At 46.7% G+C, this 23634-nt stretch overlaps 1 protein-coding gene across 3 annotated transcripts in view; it reads left to right on the forward strand.

Moving 5' to 3' along the window:
- The first annotated feature begins 609 nt into the window (after positions 1-609).
- Positions 610-23634, forward strand: part of PHAF1 (phagophore assembly factor 1) — a 32984-nt gene continuing 9959 nt past the window's right edge. Inside the window, exons 1-7 of one of the 3 annotated variants that reach the window (XM_002711619.6) lie at positions 668-776; positions 894-1014; positions 9475-9557; positions 14835-14918; positions 21507-21550; positions 22639-22718; positions 23044-23138. In XM_002711619.6, coding sequence (XP_002711665.1) covers positions 951-1014; positions 9475-9557; positions 14835-14918; positions 21507-21550; positions 22639-22718; positions 23044-23138 — 450 coding nt within the window. In that variant the 5' untranslated portion in view covers positions 668-776; positions 894-950. Of the gene's footprint in view, positions 777-893; positions 1015-9474; positions 9558-14834; positions 14919-21270; positions 21374-21506; positions 21551-22638; positions 22719-23043; positions 23139-23634 lie in introns of those variants that run through there. The other 2 variants (XM_017342285.4, XM_051847183.3) reach the window with 2 other exon arrangements.

The following is a 23634-nucleotide window of genomic DNA, read 5'->3' on the forward strand; positions in this document are numbered from 1 at the left end:
TTGGAGGGTGAACCAATGGCAAAAGGAAGACCTTTCTCTCTGTCTCTCTCTCTCACTGTCCACTCTGCCTGTCAAAAAAAAAAAAAAAAAAAAAAAGAAAGGAAAAGAAAAGAAACAGGGCACAGAGAGCACCCGAGGTTTGGTCTTGGCAGAAAAGCCAAAGCTTCAGCTCCGGGCTTTCCACATTCTGTGCAGACTCCTCGACCGTGCCTCCCAGTCTCGCCACACTCACACCACGCGAGAGCACGCCCCACTCGCTTTCTTCTTGGCTCCTGCTTCAGCGGCGACTGGATGGGGAAGGAGTCACCGCTGGACGAGGAAGCCAGCAGCAGGCAGCGCCCGTCCCGGCCCCGACTGCGGGCCGTGGGGCCTTGGGCCTCACGCAGGGCATGCAAGCGGGACACGAGTGACAGCGTTGCAGAGTCGTGGTATGTGTGTGCGTTGTTGGGTGGCGCACCCTTCTTCGAGTAGACGTGTGAAACGTGTATACGGTGGTGTGCATGTGTGGGGACTCACGAAGTCTGGGGCTCCTCGCTCCTAAAGCGCCCTCCCTGTCGGATGATACGGTCCTGTGGCAGCCTTTGCCGCGACTGTCAAACCCGCCTTTATCCAGAGTGGGCGCGTATGCGACTCCGCCTTAGGCTCCTCCCCGTGATGGCAATCCCGCCCTCGCCCCGCCCCCCGCAGCACTTTACGGCCCAGCACGCCACTTTTGCTGCAGTTGCTCCTCCGGCCGCCGCTGCTCCCGCCGCTGCGGCTGCTGCCGGTGAAGTGAGGTAAGTTGAGGTGTGGTGCCGGGCAGGGGCCTCAGCCGCCGGACAGGAACAAGGAGGAGAGCAAGGTAGCCTCGGGCCGGCGGGAGCGGCGCGTCAGCTGCTGCTTTGTCTCCTCAGCTCCAGTCCCGTCTGCGCCGCCGCGGGGAGGCCGCCCGGGCCCGGCGAGCCGAATCGATGCTGGACCTGGAGGTGGTGCCTGAACGCTCTCTGGGGAATGAGCAATGGGAATTCACGCTGGGTGAGTGTGGGGTCCTCTCAGGACGTCATTCGCTGGTCCTTGCTGCTCTCTGGACCCTGCCCTCCCCTGCACCCGTGGCTCCTCGCCTCCGTAGTCCCCTCCGCTTTTTTGTGCTCCGGGCGCTGGATACCCGCTCCTGCCGACCCGATCGGCCAGGCAGTCGCTCCGCCGGCCTCGGGCTTCAGCGGGGCCCTTCCAGGGTTGGTGGGACGGTGGTAATAATAATGACAGTAGTAGCTCGTACGCCCTGAACCTAAGGTTAGTCCTGCTCTTTTGAATGCAGTCGTCTCTAGTAAGCCTGTGTCTGCCTGTGTATCGGTACTAATGTCATTCCCATTCTCATTTGCTAAAGTAACAGCCAAGAAGTGACTGACCCCTCGTGACCTCGATGGTCTGTATCTGTCTCCTTTTCTGCGAGGGGGATTTCCTATTTTTGGAAAAATCCGGACTTGGACATCTGGTCAAGGCAGTTGAGTGTGTGCGTGTGTGTGTGTGTGTTAAAGCAACTTCTAACTTGTTTCCTTCTCTTTTGAAATGTAGCCTGTGTGGTGGCGTAATCCCAAACCCAGAACTCAGCTGTGAGAGTTAAAGGTTGAAGGAAATTGCATTTAGGGGAGAGTAAGGTAGAGTTCTTAGAAAATGTGGTTGTTTTGGGGTTTGTTGGCACAGCTTTCTCCCACCACCCCGTGCCATTCCCAGCGTCACCACCTTTGTGTGTACAAGGAAGATTGCACTCAGTAACCCAGTGTGTTTACTTTGATGTTGCAGCACTAAGAAAAGGGGGTGGGGAACAGGCGCTGGCGCTGCTTGTTTGTGCAGGCCTGAACTTTTGTCACTCTAGTGTGGGCTACTGGACTGAGTCACTGCTCCATTGAATTATAGCTTGTTCTTACATCTTTGGAAAACAGCTGGCTGCAAAGATAGCATATTGGAGAAACCAGGCAATGTAGATCGCTGGTAGGCCCTGCTGGTGCTTTGTGGCCATGAGCCTCCTTACTGGGGGAGGCGGGGGTGCTGTCTTCTCTCATAACTTAAATCACTCATTGCAGAATTCTTCCCAGAATTTTAGTTGTTATTGTTGTGGGGATGGGGTCCCCATATTATGCTGTGGAGATCAAGAGCCCTAGCTGGGCTCGGAGGGATTCCTCCTGCTCCCCACCCCCTGCCCCAGCTAGAGTTAGTCCAGGTTCTTGTGAGAATACAACCCTGAGTCATAGAGCAGAAAAGCAGGATTTATTGAAAGACAAAGGGATAGCACACACCCAGATGTGAGTGCAGGCAACTATAAGAGAGAAAATTGCCCCCACCCAGGCTGGGGTCATCCTCTTATAGGATAGGGGTGGTGCTCAGGGCAGGGCCTGATTAAAGGAGATCCAAAGGAGGCAGGAATTGGAGTGAGTCTGTTGCACAGAGGTGGTCTCCAGGAAGGTGTCATGGCGTCTGGAGCATGATGGAAAGTGAGGTTTAGCTGTATGATGAGCAGTGGGTGTGCTGAGTTGTTAGCCGTGTTTAATTTTCATGGAGGATGATGTGATGTAGGAGGTGGGCATGGCTTGGTTGTTGGCAGTCCTTAGCTCTTTATCTCTTCCTTACTCACCGGCATCACTGTGACTAGATTATGGATCTTTGTGATACAGACATTCAGAGTCATTGGTCAGAAGTAAGTGCAAGGGGACTGGAGCTGTGGCATAGCAGGTAAAGCCACTTCCTGCAGTGCTGGCATCCCATGTAGGCACCTGTTCATGTCCTGGTTGTTCTACTTCCAATCCAACTCTGCTGTGGTCTGGGAAAGCAGCAGAAGATGGCCCAAGTCCTTGGGCCCCTGCACCCACGTGGGAGAGCTGGAAGAAGCTCCCGGTTCCTGGCTTCAGATGGGCCCAGCTCCAGCCATTGCAGCCATTTGTTGAGTGAACCAGGAGACGAAAGACCTCTCTGCCTCTCTGTAACTCTGCCTTTCAAATAAAATATATAAATCTTTAAAAAACAAACAAACAAACAAAACAAAACTGGAGTAAGTGACAAGGTTATCAGTTGAGGTCAGGATTTCCAGGAAACTGAGTCTTCTGTCAACTGTTATTTTTTTTAATAAATATCTTTTTCCAAGAAACACCACAAGTTGAAGACTTACTTATTTATCTGAAAGGCAGAGATAGAGAAGGAGAGAGTGATCTTCCATCCTCTGGTTCACTCTCCAAATGGCTGCAACGGCTGAGACTGGACCAGGCCAAAACCAGGAGCTAGGAGTTTCCCCATCCAAGTCTCCTGAGTGGGTGGCAGAGGACCAAGTACTTGGGCCATTCTCTGCTACTTCTTCTAGGCCATTAGCTAGAAATTGGATCAGAAGTAGAGCAGCTGGGACTTGAACTGCAGCTCATATGGAATGCTGGCATCACGGGCATAAGCTGTATCTGCTGTGCCACAGTGCCAGCCCCAGCTCTGGCTTCTGACTCCAGCTTCCTTGCTAATGCAGACCCTAGAAGGCAGGAATGATGGATGGCTCAAGTAATTGGCCTCCTACCCACCCAAGTTTCCAGGTCTTGGCCACATTCGCTGTGGGCCTTTGAGGGGTGAACTAGTGAATGGGAGATCTTTTGCGCTTTCTCTCAAACATATATGATTGCCGGCGCCCCGGCTCACTAGGCTAATCCTCTGCCTTGCGGCGCCGGCACACTGAATTCTAGTCCCGGTCAGGGTGCCAGATTCTATCCCGGTTGCCCCTCTTCCAGGCCAGCTCTCTGCTGTGGCCAGGGAGTGCAGTGGAGGATGGCCCAAGTCCTTGGGCCCTGCACCCCATGGGAGACCAGGAGAAGCACCTGGCTCCTGCCATCGGATCAGCGTGGTGCGCTGGCCGCAGCGTGCCGGCTGTGGCGGCCATTGGAGAATGAACCAACGGCAAAGGAAGACCTTTCTCTCTCTTTCTCTCTCTCTCTCTCTCTCTCACTCTCTCACTCTCTCACTGTCCACTCTGCCTGTCAAAAAAAAAAAAATATATATATATATATATGAAATAGCTCAAAAAAATTTAAGTAGCAGCTAGAAACAAAAGAGCATTTCTGTACATTAGGTTCAGAATTGAACTTTGGGGAAAGCTCGTAAAGGGGGCTTATTCCTATGGTTCTTAAAATGTACATTTTAAAATGATGTTCACCTGAAGTGGTCATTTAACTTCCCCAGACTTAAAAAAAAAAAAAAAGTTTCTTCCCTCACCGGCAACATATCCAAACTGCATTTGGGTAAGTTAGGTAGGGCTAGGCTAGGAAGTAAATCCGTGCCTTAGAATTGTATTCCTAAGCCAGAGAACCAGACTGTTGTCACCTCTTGTCACCACAGCCCTGTAAGATAGGTATTGTTATCTCCATCTGGCAGGTGAGGAACAGGCTCAGAAACATGGAGATGATGAACAGGTTGCTGAATAAGAATTTCCTGCTTCCCACTTTGTTTTTTGAGGAGATGCTCTGCTGTCACCAGGCTTCTTATTAGAACCTGTACAAACTCAGATGTGTCTGCCCTTGCAGTCATCTTTCTGGCATCACAATGGGAAGCTGCATCCAGCTTCTTGGCTGCCTTCCTGGCCTTTGTGAAATGTTGGGAGATTAGGGAACTGCCAGCTACAAGAAAACCAAGACTAAGCAGAGTGTCTGGGAATGTCACTCATGGTTTGACCAGTGGTGCAGTGAAGGCAGTGCAAATTTGAAATAATTTATGGAATGAGACTTGCAGAATGAATTGATGTGGAAGCGTAGCTCTCAATTTGTTTTTGAAATTAGTCTTGAAAATGGCCAAACATTGGAAAATAGACTCTTCTGAGGTTACCATCTAAGAAACTGAAGGCTCACTCTGTCAAAAGTCTTATTTATCTCCAAGAACTCTGCTCACAAACATTAGAAATTTAATAAGAAATGGTCTTGAAGAACTTAGACTAGTCATAGGGAGGAATTAAAGAAATAGTTCTTTGTTATAATGGATAAGGGGATGAATAGGGCGTTGTGAAGAGGGAAAGGGACTGGACCTGAGTTGGGGGTTCAGGGAAGACTTTCTGTTCAACCCATTGGACTCATAAATCTTCCAGTGGGAAGGATAAATGGTGTATTCAGGGAACTATAAACCATTTGGTATTATAATTAGAGCATGATGAACTGGTGGAAGAAGGATGAGTTTCCCAGAGTCCCAGTTCTGTTGGGTTGTAGCTGAATGGTACACTGTCAAGGAGTGTCTGGGTTCAGTGGGAAAGAGCATGCTATAGTGAAGTCTGTTGTGGACATTGTTTTAGGAGGAAGAGTTTGGAGACTAGATTTGGAGAGATGGGGAAGAGGAATCTAGAGGTCTTTGGCCTGAGAGACTTGGTGGATATTGGAAGAATTAAGTAAGAACTAGAATGCAGAGAAGATGATCACTTTTTAATCTGTGGACTTTTATTTACCCTTAGATGTCTACAGAAAACACATTGAAATGTGAGTCAGAAACTGGTTGGTTGGTTTAGTGAGGGATGAACTGAAGAACTACAGCTTATGGTAGAGACCTATCCCTTAGAGGAACAGTAGGAGAGAGTATTGGTGAGAGATGATGGAGTCCTTGGAGGGAGAAGATGGTCACTGGGATATACAGGACCTGTGTGCTCTACTTGATTGCTTTGATTCACAGATTACAAGACTACCTACAAGTATGCCTTGCATGGTGATTGGGTGCTGAGGGTATAGTGATGAATGAGACAGACAAGGTCCCTGCCCTCTACAGGGTACGGGGAAAACTAACAGTTAAGTAAATGGGCTGAGAGGCTGTAGTAGACAAGGCAGTCACGGAGGTGTGAGCCATGACCTGAAGTATGAGAACGAACCATCTGTGGGAAGAACATTCCAGCAGCAGCAGCAAGTGTTAGTGCAAAGACCTACAGTGGGAAAGAGCTTGACAAAGTAACAAAGGGGAGGCATGGTGAATGAAATATGGAAAGAAAAATGGAAATGGAAATGGTTGAGAATATTTGGAGCCAAGATTTATTTATTTGAAAGAGTTACAAAGAGGGAGAGGGAGAGTTAGAAAAGTCTTCCATCTGCTGGTTCACTCCCCAAATGCCACAACAGCCAGGGCTGAGCCAGGCCAAAGCCAGGAGCCAGGAGTTTCATCCATGGGTGCACAGGCCCAAGGACTTGGGCCAGCTTCCTCTGCTTTCCCAGGCACTTTAGCAGGGAGCCAGATCAGAAGTGGAGCAGCCAGGACTCGAACTGGTACCCAAATGGGATGCCAGTGCAGCAGATGGTGGCTTAAGCCGCCAGAGCACCAGCCCCAGTATTTGGGTCTTATTCCCCTGCAATGGAAGCCATTTCAAGGTTATAAGCCAGCGAATGATGAGGTATGTAGGGCATAAATTTGTTCGATTTAGAAGGCTGATCATAGCCGGCGCCGCGGCTCACTAGGCTAATCCTCCGCCTAGCGGCGCCGGCACACCGGGTTCTAGTCCCGGTCGGGGCACCGGATTCTGTCCCGGTTGCCCCTCTTCCAGGCCAGCCCTCTGCTGTGGCCAGGGAGTGCAGTGGAGGATGGCCCAGGTGCTTGGGCCCTGCACCCCATGGGAGACCAGGAGAAGCACCTGGCTCCTGGCTCCTGCCATCGGATCAGCGCGGTGCGCCGGCTGCAGCGCGCCGGCCGCGGCGGCCATTGGAGGGTGAACCAACGGCAAAAGGAAGACCTTTCTCTCTGTCTCTCTCTCTCACTGTCCACTCTGCCTGTCAAAAAAAAAAAAAAAAAAAAAAAAGAAGGCTGATCATTCTGTTGGAGCAGAGAACAGTGCTCCCCCTTCTTTGCCACTGAAAGCTGATTCCCTTTAAAGGCCTTCTGTAGCCTTCCTTTACCAGTAGCTGTGTGATGAGTGGTCACTATGGCTGCTTTTTGTCTCCCTTGAGTGTGTTTTCTCTGGGTGACTCAGGATCTAAAGATGCTGAGACCAGGACTTTTATGTGGTTAAGTGGGAAAGAACCCTCTCAGAAGAAGAAACTAGTTTGTACCACATGGATCAGAAAAACTGTGTGGCCTTTCCTTTCATGGCACATAACTAACTGAGCTTATCCGTCTTCTGGTGGATGTGTTTGTTCCTCTTGAGAAAGACCACCTAGATTTTCCTCCATTTCAGGAATTACAAGGCTGAGTGATGTATCCAACTAGTTCATTTTTTTAAAAAAATATTTTATTTATTTATTTATTTGAGAGGTAGAGTTACACACAGAGAAAGGAAGAGACAGATCTTCCATCTGCTGGGTCTCTCCCCAAATGGCTGCTGTGGCTGGACCTGGGCCAATCCGAGGCTGGGAGCCAGGAGTTTCTTCTGGATCTCCCACATGGGTGCAGGGACCCAAGGACATGGGCCATCTTCTACTGCTTTCCAGGCTATAGCAGGTAGCTGGATTGGAAGAGGAGCAGCCGGGACTAGAACCAGCACCTATATGGGATGCCAGGCGCCGCAGGCAGAAGATTAACCTACTGTGCCATAGCACCAGTCCCACTAGTTCATATTCTTAGGAAACATTTTTTAACCTTTACTGTTGTGCCAGGCCTTGTGCTATAAATGACTTTATTTAAGATCATAAGTCAGCCTTGTGATTCCCTTAAACTTTATCGAGCTGAAAATGGGAAGGCAGGTGCTGTGGCACAGAGGGTCAAGCCGCCACCAGGGATGTCACATAGCGTATCCATTTGCATAGTTCCATTTCCAGCTGCTTTGATCCACATTCCTGCCAATGCATCCTGCAAGGCAACAGATGAGGGCTCATTTGGGCCTCTGTTACTCACATGGGAGACCCAGATGGAGTTCCTGGCTAAATTTTTAAGTCTAAATTTTTAAAACTAAAGAATAGTCTTTCAAATGAGGGTGGGATTAGATTGTTTAAATGTGGATAGGCCATGAGTTTTAACTTTCTGATTCTTCGTTTTTAAGCTCTTTTCTGCACATCTTATCCTCTTGATCTGGAGGTCGGCTGATGTTGACCATGTTGCCCTGGGGTGATAGGATGGTTCCTCTTCTCCCTTTCTCTTATCCACTCCACAGTCCTTCAGTTCAATTGAATAAATATTTATTCAGCATCCACTAAGTAATCAGCACAGAGGGTGTTGGGGACCCACACAGTGGTATGGATCGGATACCCTCCTTGTACTCTTGAAACAGTGAGTCTTTGTTTTTGGGTTGTCAGGGACTTGTTTCTGTGTATGTTTCCTGTTTATAATGGACTCTGTAAACAAACTTTTTTTTTTTTAATGTTTGAGATGTCATTGGGATCCAAATTAAACTAGAGACATATGTAGATCTGCTTATAATGGGCCATGAGTTGAAAACCCCAGTGTTAAGGGTTAAATTTCTGTGGAATTTAAAGTAGGAATCCTGTTTAAATCCTTGGTAAAACAAGTTGATTCCAGTAGATGTCTGATTTTAAACTTTTTAAAAATTAAAAGTCTTTGATTTTTATTTATTTTAAAGGCTGAGAGAGAAAAGGAGGGGGTATTTTACATCTACTGGCTTACCTCCCAGCTGCCCACAACACCCAAGACTGGGTCAGGCTGAAGCCAGGAGCCAGGGTCTCCCATGTGTGTGACAGGGCCCCAAGTGCTTGAGCCATCATGAGCTGCCTCCCAGATAATGGATTAGCAGAAAGCAGAGGTGGGAATTGGTCCCAGGCATTCTGATAGGGGATGCAGGCATCCCAAGCAACAGTTTAAGCTGCTATCTATCTCAATTTTAAAGTTTTTTAAACGGCCCTGTACAAGTCATGTGCTCTCTCAGACCCACATTTGAGCGATATGGAGACATATAATGCTGCAGAGGAAAAGAAAGGACTGGTCCCAGGTCATAGGTAATCTATGGCAGAGTGAGGACTAGAACCTTGGTGTCCACAGTCCTGGGATCAGTGTGGAAGTTCTTATTTCCAGGAATCTTTAATAAATTCACTGCCTCTGCTTTGCAATCTGACTAGTCCCTTAGTGCTTTGCTGCTTAACTTCATTCTAGCTCTTAGAATTTTATTTATTTATTTATTTATTTATTTGAATGATAGAGTTACAGAGAGAGAAACAGAGAAGTCTTCCATTCACTGGTTCACTCCCCAAATGGCCACAATAGCTGGAGCTGTGCCGGTCTGAAGCCAGGAGCCAGGAGCTTTCTTTGGGTCTCCCACATGGGTGCAGGGTCCCAAGGACTTGGGCCATCTTCTACTGCTTCCCCAGGCCACAGCAGAGAGCTAGATTGGAAGAAGAGCAGCCAGGACACAAACCGGTGCCCATATGGATGCCGGCGCCACAGGCAGAGGCTTAGCCTACTACGAGGCAGCACTGGCCCCTTTACTGAGCTTTTATTTACTCATATGTCTATAGACGTTTAGTAGCACCCTCCTTTCCTTTAGGGATTAATGCCCAGCACAGTGGTAAATGTCAGTAAATGGGTAGTCTAAGTAATCACACAGGTATTCTTGCTTTATTTCAGGAATGCCTCTGGCTCAGGCAGTAGCCATTCTTCAGAAGCACTGTCGCATCATCAAAAATGTCCAGGTTCTCTACAGTGAGCAGGTGAGTGGTGGCAGTTTCTTAAAGTAACATCCCTAATCAGTAAGTTGTCTGCAAAGGTGATGTAACTTTTGGTCTTGATTATCTAGTGCTGCTAGGTTTGGAAAAATAGTAAAAATGGAACCTGTTTTGTCTGGTTGATGTACCTACTGGCCCTTAGAGACTTTTCTGGAGTCACCTGGTCTTCTAGAGTGCTTGCCATCACTTTCATGTTTAAAACGGTCTTTTCTGCTTTGCTGGTTAGTTTGTGTTCAGGGTTATTGTAGGGGCAGGCATTGTCTTGTGACAAGGGCTCTGTGTCTGATTCACCTTTCTGCTGATGTATCTGGGAAAGCAGCAGATGATGGCTTGAGTACATGGACCCATGCTGTCCACATGGGAGACCTAGATGGAGTTCCTGGCTTCACCTAGGCTCAACCCTGGCTGGTGCAGGTATTTGGGGAGTGAGCCAGTAGATGGAAGATCTGTTGAGTGTTGAGATCTTTGTGTCAATTCTTTCAAATAAGTTGTTGGTTTTTTTTGTTTGTTTTTGTTTTGTTTTGTTTTGTTTGTTTGTTTTTTTGACAGCAGAGTGGACAGAGAAAGAGAGAGACAGAGAGAAAGGTCTTCCTTTGCCGTTGGTTCACCCTCCAATGGCCGCCGCAGCCGGCGCGCTGCGGCCGGCGCACCACGCTGATCCGAAGGCAGGAGCCAGGTACTTCTCCTGGTCTCCCATGGGGTACAGGGCCCAAGCACTTGGGCCATCCTCCACTGCACTCCCTGGCCACAGCAGAGAGCTGGCCTGGAAGAGGGGCAACCGGGACAGAATCCGGCACCCCAACCGGGACTAGAACCCAGTGTGCTGGCGCCGCAAGGCGGAGGATTAGCCTAGTGAGCCACGGTGCCGGCCAGTTGTTTTTTTTTTTTTTTAATAAGGATCACTGTAGTGCAGATTTCTAGCTAGCAGAGCATACCAGACTTGAAAGGAAGCAGATATAGCCTGTCCCTGTATTTTTCCCAAAGAGCAGTCTCCCCTCTACTGAAGGACACAGACTGGTTGCCATGTGGAGCAGCTTTTGTGATCCCCTATGTTTCACAAACCTCAAGGGATACTTTTGAGCCTATACAGGCTAAAGGATGTCCCCAGTGGACTTAGGCTCTTTGAGTAATGGGTTGATGGTTTCAGTGCCATGTGTTCCAGTTAATTTCCAATCCTAAAGTAACTGACAGTTTATTTTTGACAAGAAGAATGTTGCAGATTACAGGTGGGTAACCCTTCTGTGAAGCTCCCAGATTTGGCTTACAGCAGAGTCAGAGTTGGACCCATTAACTATACTCAGAAATTACATTTTGCAGTACTGTATGCTTGTGCCAGTGTAGTGAGGGATCTTTCTGAGAAAGGGAATGCTTTGTCTCCATGCAGGTGCTTAGGTGTTCACATGGGGTGCTTACCCCAGAACAAGAGACTGCAAGGAGTGTGCAGTTCCTTGAACCACAGTACAAAGTGGTTTCTTATTTATAAAGTGAAGGGTGGATGGTTGCTTTTTCCCTTAACACACAGAGGAAAAAGGCTTGCTTCTTGAGTTTGAGCTAGTCCGATCCATTTCATGTAAATCAGATTTAGATATCCCAGGAATGTATAAATTAGAAAATAAGCTTTATGGAGCTGGTGCTATGGCGTAGCGGGTAAAGCTGCCGCCTACAGTGCTGGCATCCCATATGGGTGCTGGTTCGAGTTCCAGCTGCCCCACTTCCAATCCAGCTCCCTGCTAGCTAATGGCATGGGAAAGCAGTGGAAGATGGCCCAAGTTCTTGGGCCCCTACACTCACATGGGAGACCCAGAAGAAGCTCCTGGCTTCAGTGTGGCCCAGCTCCACTATTGTGACCATTGGGGAGTGAACCAATGGATGGAAGACCTATCTCTCTGTCCCTCACTCTGCCTCTTAAATAATTTTAAGAAAAAAAAATAGACTTTAAACTTTCTTAACCAATTTGTAACACTGAAATTTATTTCTTATATCACTATATTTGTTGTCTGTCATTTAGATATTTGGGTCCAAATAGTGTGAGCATTAAGCTAATTTTCCCCAGTATCTTCTAAGCAACTATAATCAATTAACATGCATTGTTTTTTGAGTCTACTTATTTTATTTATTTGAAGATCCTTTTTAAAAATGTTTTTATATATATATATATTTTTTTTTTTTTTTTTTTTTTTGACAGGCAGAGTGGACAGTGAGAGAGAGACAGAGAGAAAGGTCTTCTTTTTGCCGTTGGTTCATCCTCCAAGGGCCGCCGCGGCCGGCACGCTGCGGCCGGCGCATCGCACTGATCCGAAGCCAGGAGCCAGGTGCTTTTCCTGGTCTCCCATGCAGGTGCAGGGCCCAAGGACTTGGGCCATCCTCCACTGCACTCCCGGGCCATAGCAGAGAGCTGGCCTGGAAGAGGGGCAACCGGGACAGAATCCGGCGCCCTGACCGGGACTAGAACCCGGTGTGCCGGCGCTGCAGGCAGAGGATTAGCCTATTGAGCCACAGTGCCAGCCCAAAAAAATGTTTATATATTTATAAGGCAGCGTGATGGAGAGGGAGAGACAGAGAAGATCTTCTGTCTTCTAGTTCACTTCCCAAATATCCACAACAGCTGGGGCTGAGTCACACTGAGCCAGGAACCAGGTACTTCATGGGGTCCCTCCCGTGTGTAGCAGGAACCCACGTACAAGGCCAATATCCGCTGCCTCCCAGGTTCATTAGCAAGAAGGTGGAGCAGAAGCACAGGTTAGCTAGGACTAGAAACAGCACTCTGATATTGGATGCAGGCATCCCAAGCTGTGACTTAACCCACTGGGCCACCAGACCTCTACTCTTCCCATTTCTTGGTTGCACAACTTGTTACAAATTATTGACCAGTCTAATTCTTCTATAAAATATGTAGTTTCCTGCTACATAGGATAATCTTTTTGGCAAGGATCTAAAGGAGGTGGTCTTTCAGAGCTCTGATATCCTTTCTGCTTCTGCCTGCCTGCTTCTTCCTTTTCTGATTGGTCAGTTTGCTTCAACTAGTAACAGATGGGTTAGCGAACTGTTTGTTATGGAGGACAGGCTGGGTTACCAAAGGGGCTTGCTTAAATATCAAATCATACATGTGTACCTGTGCTTTGGTTCTAGAGATGTAAAGTATAAAACAAATTGATTGGAGAATGGTTTGATTGCTTTTGAAAATTTTTAGTTTATCCTGGATTATAACAGTACTAAGAAAAAACATGATCAGATCATGGGAGAGTATAGAAAAATTGAGATCCTCCAGCAGTCATCCTCTAAGCAAGAATCTGAAAGAACTAAAATGTTGCCTCATCTTGCTTGCTTCCATGGAATAAGCCTCTCCAAAGTAGAACTTTGTGTTCTAGGTTGAGAATAAATAACCCAGTGTGAGGGTTCATTGTTCTGTTATCTTGCTTGAGACCTAATGGTTCAGACATTCTTATAGACCTACTGGAAAATTTTTAACTTCCTTCTAGTTTTTACCAATCTTGATGGTACAACCTGTTCTCGCTACCTTGGGAAGATAATGGTGTAGAAGGGGCAGACATTCTGAGCTAATCCTGGAAGGCTCTTTGGAGAGAATTTCCCCCAGTGATGCCCATACTAGCAATGGCATCTGGCATTAAAGCCCAGATCTCTGTCTCTGACAGCCATACCTCCATCATTTACTGGTCTGCCTTAAGAAGCTCTATAAAGAAACTTCTCTAAATCTTATGAGGAACTCTGTGGAGTTTTGGATGTTGATTTTTTGGTTTGTGTGTGTGTGTGTGTGTGTGTGTGTTTTGACAGGCAGAGTAGACAGTGAGAGAGAGAGACAGAGATAAATGTCTTCCTTTTCCATTGGTTCACCCCCCCAATGGCCGCCGCAGCCGGTGCTGATCCGAAGCCAGGAACCAGGTGCTTCTCCTGGTCTCCCATGGGGTGCAGGGCCCAAGGACTTGGGCCATCCTCCACTGCACTCCCAGGCCACAGCAGAGAGCTGGACTGGAAGAGGGGCAACCAGGACAGAATCTGGCACCCCGACCAGGACTAGAACCCGGTGTGCCGGCGCTGCAAGGCGGAGGATTAGTCTATTGAGCTGCGGCTGAGCTGCGGCGCCAGCCTTTTTTTGCTTTTTGGTTTTTTTTTTTCCTACTACTGGGCAGACTGGGTCAGCACTGTGGAGTCTTCAGACATTCAGCCCTTGAACTGATTGCTGATGGGACAGCCACAAGAGGAAAGAGTGCTGTGTACCTGCTATTGTCCTTGGTGCATTTTGACCCACTATCTCTGTCCTGAGAACCCTGAAGGAAAGGGATGAAGGTATTCCTGTGAAGAAACTAGAGCTAGGAGAAGTTTTGTTTTTTTTTTTAACTTTTATTTAATATATATAAATTTCAAAAGTACAACTTTTGGATTATAGTAGCTCCCCCCATAACCAGCCTCCCACCCGCAAACCCTCCCATCTCCTACTCCCTCTCCCATCCCATTCTTCATTAAGATGCATTTTTAATTACTCAGAGACGTTTTGAGAGTCATCTAAAGTTACCAGGGGTTCACAGCTCTATGCTGCTATTCCGTTTCCCCAGGACTCAGAAGCAGAAAATGTAGAAATCTGACCCTTTAGGTCTTAGGCTAGGCTTTTTAGAAAGAAGCACATTCCCTAATGGGGGTAAGGAGGTGAAGCTAGTGAAGAAAGGAATAAGTGTGCTATCTCATGTATAATCATATCAAAAAAGTATTTCTTTTTGTTCTAGAATTGAGCCTAAAGCATTTAATGACTAAATTGTGTTCCCTGTAGATAATACAAAGAACTTAGGTGAATCAATGTAGGTTCAGCTGACATATGTAAGCAGTATCTGCTGAGTTCAGATTATGGGCTTTTCACATGACCTGTATTCCTTGCTGACTGCTCTGTATCTTTGATGGCAGCAAACTTAAATATATGGACCCTGGAGCCTCAAAAGAAAATGGTCTATATACTCATAAGTTTTGTCCCTTTTACCCAGGTATTTATAATGAAGCCTGGAAAAGACAGGCCCTCTTTAGCCAGTATCATGAAGCAGAAGCTGCAAGCTGGAAGTAGAAGACACATTGCAGCAGTTGTTTTGTTTTGTTTTGTTTTGTTTTGTTTTTGGCTTCCAAACTTCATTTGTTGGGGGAGAGAGGGACTGCCCATCATTAGGTATTCTCTGTGCATTGCATTTGTACTGTAAGGCTTTTAGTAGATGCTGGTGAATAAATCAGTCGATCATTCTGTGTTTTATTTTTGTTTTGCAGTCTCCTTTAAGCCACGACCTCATTCTTAACCTGACTCAGGATGGGATCAAACTACTGTTTGATGCTTTCAATCAAAGACTTAAGGTAACTATAAAGGACAACTAAAGTCTCATCTCCAGCTGAGCCAGTTTTTCTGGTTATTATGTGCTGTCATTGTGAGATGTTTCATAAACTCGTAAGTAGATGTGGTCATCTTTGGTTTGGAGACCATCACAATGTAAGGGACTGAAAATCTGCATGTTCCTCTAAAAAGTGGGTTGGGGTTGTTGGAAAGAGTCTAGGAAAACAGTGCCAGTGTTGTGACATAGTGGGTAAAGGCACTGCCTGTGATGCTAGTATTCCGTATGGGCACTGGTTCGGGTCCCAGCTGTTCCACTTTGATCCACCTACCTGCTAATGGCCTGGGAAAAGCAGTGAAAGATGGCCCAAGTGCTTAGGATTTTGCCACCCACATGGGAGACCTGAATGAAGCTCCTGGCTTCAGCCTGGTCTGTCCCGGCCACAGAGGCCGTCTAGGAAGTGATCCATCAAATAGAAGCTCGCTCTCTCTCCCTCTCTCTGTAACTCTGCCTTTCAAATAAGTAAATCTTTAAAAATAAAATTAAAAAGAGGCTAGGAAGGGCTGCTGTTCTGGGCTCTGGAGGAAAAGAGTGTTAAGATATGTGGAACATGCTATGGAAACATGCTTTTATGTTGAATAGGAAAATTAAGAGGAGTTCAGTATTTGACATAGTTTGCCCTGAGGCTGTATTTAAAAACATACTAAAAATGTGGGACCTAGTTGTAGAATTGGACCAAACAACTATAGTCAGGTTTTATATATCTGTTTTCTTTAACTTCATTCTTGTGTTGGTGTGACTTGGAGGATAAAAATGGAAACTGTTCTTAGAATGCTGGGTCTTGGGCCGGCACCGCGGCTCACTAGGCTAATCCTCCGCCTAGCGGTGCCGGCACACCGGGTTCTAGTCCTGGTCGGGGTGCCGAATTCTGTCCCGGTTGCCCCTCTTCCAGGCCAGCCCTCTGCTGTGGCCAGGGAGTGCAGTGGAGGATGGCCCAGGTGCTTGGGCCCTGCACCCCATGGGAGACCAGGAAAAGCACCTGGCTCCTGGCTCCTGCCATCGGATCAGCGCGGTGCGCCGGCCGCAGTGCACTGGCCGCGGCAGCCATTGGAGGGTGAACCAACGGCAAAGGAAGACCTTTCTCTCGGTCTCTCTCTCTCTCATTGTCCACTCTGCCTGCAAAAAAAAAAAAAAAAAAAAAAGAATGCTGGGTCTTGGGGTTAACATCCCTAGCAATGAGTTGATATTTTAATCTACTTGAAGAATTGTAAACAAGCATGCTGGTATGTAGGGTTGTCTTAATTGGCATTCAAATGCAATTTGCTAACACCTGTTGAGCCCAGGATGTTTTTAATACACTATTTACATGTGCGCAGGCATCACAGGATACTCATGTGACAAGCAATTCATGCCTCAGAGTCACAAGGTTGAATGTGCACTCCAGGCAGTAGCATACCAGAGCCATTATTTTGGTTGGGTAGAATAGCATTTCCAAAAGAGTTAGGTACTTCCCAATTCTCATCATCCTACCACAAGTGAACTGCAGAGGAGTAAAACAGCACATGGAAAGAGAATCAGCATACTCTATGAGAATTCCTTCTTCTAGCCTGTCACCAGTGGCCAGAAATTTTACACTGTCAAAGGGCAAAGGATGAACTTCAATGTGACTTTATCATAGATTAGGGGAAAATTACCCTACTAACATAGTAACACCTTTACAAATAGTTATTTGAGGGGCAGGCTTTGGTGAATAGTTACGCCACTGTTTGGGATGCCTGTATTGGAGTGCCTGGGCTCGAGTCCTAGCTCCATGCTCCATTCCAATTTCCTGCTAATTTATACCCCAGAAGTAGCTAGTCATGGCTCAAGTAGTTGGGTCCCTTGCCAACCAACATGGGAGACCTGGATTTAGTTCCTGGCTCCTGGTTTCAATCTGGTCCAGCCTGGAGTATGGCAGCTGCTTGGGGAGTAAACCAGCTAATGGGACATTTCTGTCTCCATCTGTCTGTCTGTCAGTCTTTTTCTTTGCCTTTCAAATAAATGAAAATAAACGTAATTTTTTAAAAATCCCAAATAGTCATTTACCTTTAACTTGATGAAAGTCTATTTTAAGAAACATAACTCAAAAAGATTGAGGGAAAGGTGGTATTGACAAATGTTTGTAACAAGGCAATTCATAGTAATGAAAAGCTGGAAGTAACCTAAATGGGGAAAAAAAAAAGATAGCAAGACAGCATCATGGCATATGTTTAGGGAGCTCTCAGTATCTGCTAGGCATGAGGCTGAGTGTTTCACATGTGCTTTTTAGTAAGTAAATCAGAAAAGATGAAGAAAATGATATGCAGGGCCGGTGCCACGGCTCACTAGGCTAATACTCTGCCTGCAGCGCTGGCACACTGGTTCTAGTCCTGGTCGGAGCACCGGATTCTGTCTCGGTTGCTCCTCTTCCAGTCCAGCTCTCTGCTGTGGCCCGGGAAGGCAGTGGAGGATGGCCCAGGTCCTTGGGCCCTGCACCTGCATGGGGAGACCAGGAGAAGCACCTGGCTCCTGGCTTCGGATCAGCAAGGTGCGCCGGCCGCAGCAGCCATTGAGGGGTGAACCAACAGAAAAAGAAAGACCTTTCTCTCTGCCTCTCTCTCTCTCTCTCTCTCTCTCTCACTGTCCACTCTGCCTGTCAATAAATAAATAAATAAATAAAATTTAAAAAAGAAAATGATATGCAGAAATATAAAGGAAAATACCTCTGGGTGGGAAAAGTGGAAAAATAGAACCTTTGGTGGAATCCCTCTGAAGGAAAGGCTTGGGTCCTGCCTGAGCCTCTAGAAACTGTGAGAAAATAATCACCCAGGTGTTCTTGTTTAGCACCAGTGGTGCCCTGACCTGGCTGCCTGCCCTCTGTTCAGCGGCTTCAGAATCTCTCTTTTATATTGTCTCCTGTAATTGGCTCTCCACCCCCTGCCTCAAGCCTCAGAGGCCTATGGGATGAGGCTTTCCAAGTCAGAAGCTTTACAATCACCTGACTTTTCCATGACTCCTCTCCTGGGGAAATCAGGGGTTTCTGTCGCCCAGAGATGGAAATTCATAGGCTTTAAACTTCTCAGCTGCTTGTGGGAAAGCAAGTTCCAAGGGCCAAAATCATTTGTTGATTCTGCTAGTGACACGAAGGGCTCCAAGATGGCCAGCACTCTGAGTCCCTTGCCACAAGTGATGCCCTACACCCTGTGATTAGCTGTGGTCTACTTTTTTCCTATTGGGCAGGCAAGGTTGAAATAAATATATATATATATATATATACACACACACACACATACACACACACATGTATGTATGTATATATGTAAAAAACTGTTGACTGGTGGATGACAGTGATAAGGAAGAACATCCTGGAGACCTGCTCCCATAGGGTGGGTGGCAGAAAGTTTTCCTGGGATCATTGGCCCAATGTGAGCTGTAGGATTAACAGTCAGGGAAACAGTTGCTACAAGTAGGACTCTGGCTGAAGATAGAAGCTCTGTGCCAGTGAAATGATGCACCAGTCTGGCACAGTAAACTGCAGCACTCAGGCACTCTGAAGGGGACACTTACTGTCCCCTGGAGTAAGAGCTGTTCTGCCCCTCCTTACACAGCTCCTCCTCTACCTGTTTTCGTGCTTTCAAGCTTCATATTGCCCTTAACTAGACTCAGACCAAGAAGATGTGCCCGGCATTCGTTGAGTACCTCCCCTATGCAAGCTGATGAGTCAGAGCTCAAGGAGTGTAACTTAGACCAGTGCGAGTATAAACAGCTATGGAAGAAAGGTTCACTCAAGTGCTGTGCCAGCCCAGCAGAGGGAGCAGTAATTTCCAGCAAGTGGGCTTAAAATGGTTGCATAACAATCAAAAGGTTTCCAAGTTGGTTCAGTGTTAGGTTTCTAAAAAGTTAGGCACAGGGTCTCTGACCCAAAAGTATTTCCTTAAACATTTAACAGTTCTTTATGAAGAACACTTTCAAAATCTTACTTTCTATTGTATTTTTTTTTTCAGAGTGTATTTATTTATTTGAAAGGCACAGCTACAGAGAGGGGAAGAGATACACACACAGAGAGTTACTCTATCTGCTGCTTCACTCCTTTAATGGCCACATTGGCTGGGGGTAGGCCTGGCCAAAGCCAGGAGCCTAGAACTCCATCCAGATCTCCCATGTGGGTTACTGGGGCTCAAGGACTTGGAGCATCTCCCACTGCTTTCCCAGGCACATTCCCAGGGAGTTAGATTGGAGGTAGAGCTTCTGGAATTCAAATTAGCACTCATGTGGTACCAGTATTGCAGGCTGCCTTTCAACCCCCTGTGCCACAACACTAGTTGAGAGAAATATACAGTACATTAATATGTACATTTTTTTTTAAGATTTATTTATTTATTTGAAAGAAGAGCCGGCGCCGTGGCTCAATAGGCTAATCCTCCACCTTGTGGCGCCGGCATACCGGGTTCTAGTCCCAGTTGGGGCGCCAGATTCTGTCCCGGTTGCCCCTCTTCCAGGCCAGCTCTCTGCTATGGCCAGGGAGTGCAGTGGAGGATGGCCCAGGTGCTTGGGCCCTGCACCCCATGGGAGACCAGGAAAAAGCACCTGGAAGCACCTGGATCCTGGCTCCTGCCATCGGATCAGCGCGGTGCGCTGGCTGCAGCGGCGGCCATTGGAGGGTGAACCAACGGCAAAGGAAGACCTTTCTCTCTCTGTCTTTCTCTCTCACTGTCCACTCTGCCTGTCAAAAAACACACACACACACACACACAAGAAAGAGTTACACAGAGGAGAGAAAGAGAGAGGTCTTCCATCTGCTGGTTCACTCCCCAAATGACCACAACGGACGGAGCTGCGCTGATCCGAAGCCAGGAGCTTTTGCCGGGTTTCCCACACGGGTGCAGGGGCCCAAGGACTTTGGCCATCTTCTCCTGCTTTCCTAGGCTATAGCAGAGAGCTGGATGGGAAGTGGAGCAGCCGGGACTAGAACCAGCATCCATGTGGGATGCTGGCGCTTCAGGCCAGGGCATTAACCCACTGTGCCACAGTGCCAGCCCAGTATGTACAGTTACCTTATTGTACAGTGAACCCCAGGACTTTTTACTCCTATCTATAACTTAGTACTATTAATCAACCTTTCCCTTTTTTTTTTGACAGGCAGAGTGGACAAAGAGAAAGGTCTTCCTTTTTCCGTTGGTTCACCCCGCAATGGCTGCTGCAGCCGGTGTGCTACGGCCAGCACACTGCTGATCCGAAGCCAGGAGCCAGGTGCTTCTCCTGGTCTCCCATGCGGGTGCAGGGCCCAGAGACTTGGGCCATCCTCCACTGCACTCCCGGCCCACAGCAGAGAGCTGGCCTGGAAGAGGAGCAACCGGGACAGAATCTGGCGCTTGACCGGGGCTAGAACCCGGTGTGCCAGCACTGCAGGCAGAGGATTAGCCTAGTGAGCCGTGGCACCGGCCTCAACCTTTTTCCTTTTTCCTCCCCAGCCTCTATAAAATGATAATCACCATTATAGTTTCAACTTTTATATGGTAACCCTTTTTTAGTCTCCACATATGAGTGAGATCACGTGGTACTTGTTTTTCTGTGATTGGCTTATTTCACTTAGCCTAATGACTTCCAGTTGCATCCATATTGTTGCAGACGACAAGATTTCATCCTTTTCTATAGCTAATATTGAGTTGTATATATGTGTCTTGATATTTCATCTGAGGCTGAACATACTAAAATGCAAAACTTCAGGGCTGCATTGTGGCATAGTAGTTTAAGCTGCCACCTACAATGCCAGCATCCCATATGAGCTCTGGTTCAAGTTTTGGCTGCTCCACTTCCAATCCAGCTCCATGCTATTTGCCTAGGAAAGCAGCAGCAGATGGCCCAAGGGTTTAGGCTCTTGGCTTCAGCTTGGCCCAGCCCTGGCCATTGCAGCCTTTTGTGAATAAACCAGTGGATGGAAGATCAATCGATCTGTCTCCCTCCCCACGTCTCTGTAACTCTGCCATTCAAATAAATAAATCTTTAAGAAATCTGGGTTATATATATATGCCTGGGAAAGATGTAGATGGGGTGAAAAGGAAATGGAAGAGAGGAGAGAATTGTTTAAAAAAAAAAACCTTCACAAGAGTCTTGAGGCTCATCAGATTGTTCAGCCATTTCATCTGTCTTAGGGATATGACCAAATACTCACGCTTGCCCTGAGCCAATACTTTTTGTTTTGTAAACAAAATAAACTTCAAAATAAGCTGTTTTTGGAATAACTGGATTTGAGTTTTTATAATGCAGCAAAGTATGGAGTAGAAGGAATGGGCTCAGTGTTCAATGCATATAGCCTTAAGAGGCTGCATACATTTGTTTCTGTGGAAGATGTTGCTGTCCTGTGGGGTGGGGTGTGCCCCAGTGTGACTCAGCTGTGGACTAGATACAAGGACCTTGACCCATGAGCAATCCACTGGAAGAGAGAAGGGGAGCGGAGTTATGGTATGTGTTTTCCCCTTAATTTTAAAATGAGAATAAAAGATAATGTGCTTTGTACTGTTTATGCCGTAAACATGTTTTCAGTTTTTTCAGTCATCAAACTCATATCATTAACAACTTTTAAACTTTTTTTTAGGTGATTGAAGTATATGACTTAACGAAAGTAAAATTAAAATATTGGTGAGTTTTTTCGCCCACTGGTATATGCTTGGTACAGACAGACCTTATCTACCACCTTCATTAAATTAGTAAAGGATCCCCATGTACAGCAGTGCAGGAATTAAAGCCATGAATTCCTGAGGCAACCTCCAAGCCTGCTCAGTTTCCTAGGGGAAGAGAAGTAAACTTATGAAGAACCTCTGTGTGTTAAATACTTCACATATGTGTCTTCTGATTTAACCTTCAGCACAGCAGGACCTCAGTTCAGAGGTGATGTCACAGACATCTGAGTCAGGCACCCTCTTTTGCATGGCTTCCCTGGCAGCTTTTTTCAAAAATGTTTAAAAGCAACAAAGGATCAGATCACTTAAGTCTGACGCCAAAGCCTATGCTAAAGAGAATAACAAAGAGACCATCATTTTAGAACCAAAATCTACTTTAGAATGAAAATGGGAATGACCTGTATAATCCAGGAATTTTGAGCCCCTGCTAATAATGTAAGACAGTATGCAAGCATCTAGAATAATCTTAACAGAGATCCCTTTCAGTTCACGAGGTTATGGAGAAGATTGGATTCTGAGGCAGACTTAGGCAGCTTTTGTTGATAGATGGGTGGACAAGCACATGTGTAGTAGCTCCTGTGGGTTCTAGTTACTTCTGGTCATACTGGCACTACCACATCTCAAGGTCTGGCTTTCTTCTCTCTCTTTTTGTTCAGAGTTAGTAGTGTCTTTAGAAGCCCCAGAGGACTGACTCTGTATCAGCTTCACAGTAACTGCCCTTCATCTGACCTTATTCTCTTAAGTTCTTTAATTAGGGGCTGGCGTCTGGCGTAGCTGTAAGACCTTGCTCAGGACACAGGCATCCCATATGGAGTGCCTGATTTTGATTCCTAGCTCCACTCCCTATTCTAATTTCTTGGTTAAATGTGCATCCTGGGAGGCAGCAGATGATGGGTGGCTTGGGTACTTGGATCCTTGCCACCACAAGAGACCCAGATTGAGTTCTTGATTCCTGCCTGGCTTTAGCCTCACCCAACCCAGGCTGTTACAGGCTTCTGGGGAGTGAACCAGCAGATGGGAGACCTCTCTGTATATTTTGTTTTGCAGTGGAGTGCATTTCAATTCTCAGGCCATAGCTCCTACCATTGAGCAGATTGACCAGTCTTTCGGCGCAACCCATCCTGGAGGTAAGTCAAGTTCCTTTGCTCCCCTGGATACCAGTAGCAGCCCATAGCAATAAACTCAGCAGGTGGCAGCATCCCACTCCATTCCCTTCAGCTGGACCCTTGTAGGATCTTGGTGTTGGTACTAGGAAGTGAAGGAAAGCTTCTTGTTTTTGACCTAGTAAGTTACTTCAGTAAAAACTGAACTAGTTAGTAAGTAAAAACTTACTGGTTTTTGACCTAGTAAGTTAGTGGACCCAAGTAATATGTTGCTATTTGTCAGACTGGTTTATGTTAGCGATTTCAGAAACTCATCAGCTGTATTGTGTTCTTCTCCCCTGCTCCACAGTGTACAACTCCGCTGAGCAGCTCTTCCACCTCAACTTCAGAGGACTGTCTTTTTCTTTTCAGTTAGACTCCTGGACTGAGGCTCCCAAGTATGAGGTCAGCCCTTCTGTCTCCTGGTGCGGGTCAGAAGACAGTGCCATGGCAAGGGAAGAGGAACGGGATAGGCAGGCCTTTGTTTATTTGTTTCCTTGTATTTGAGCTCTTTAAGGGCCCAAAAGTGGTAGAGTAGACACAACAGGAAGAACAGGGCCTACCTGGCATTTTCAGGAAGAAAGTTCTTCCCACTTACTGGGCTCATTTCTCAGAGGAAACTCCAGTCATGTCTCACTGTAGAGCTCCTAATCACTGTGGTCTTCTCAGTGGCCAAGAATTTAGAAGTTTTGTCTGCTGGATTTTCAGTTACCTATAGCTTTTAGCAAACATTTCGTTCATCCCTAGGCAACAACATAGCTTTTTAAAGGCTTATGTGTCACTAAGGAAGCATTCCTATATTTTCTACTGATGAAGAAAAGAAAAACTAAGTAAACTAAAGATGAGCTAAAGATGTTTGGGGTGAATTTATTGAACCAGAGCCAGGTCTGACTGTGGCTTT

This window comes from Oryctolagus cuniculus, chromosome 18 (genome assembly GCF_051225735.1).
Source record: "Oryctolagus cuniculus isolate XC-2025 breed Fujian yellow rabbit chromosome 18, ASM5122573v1, whole genome shotgun sequence".
NCBI classification, from domain to species: domain Eukaryota; kingdom Metazoa; phylum Chordata; class Mammalia; order Lagomorpha; family Leporidae; genus Oryctolagus; species Oryctolagus cuniculus.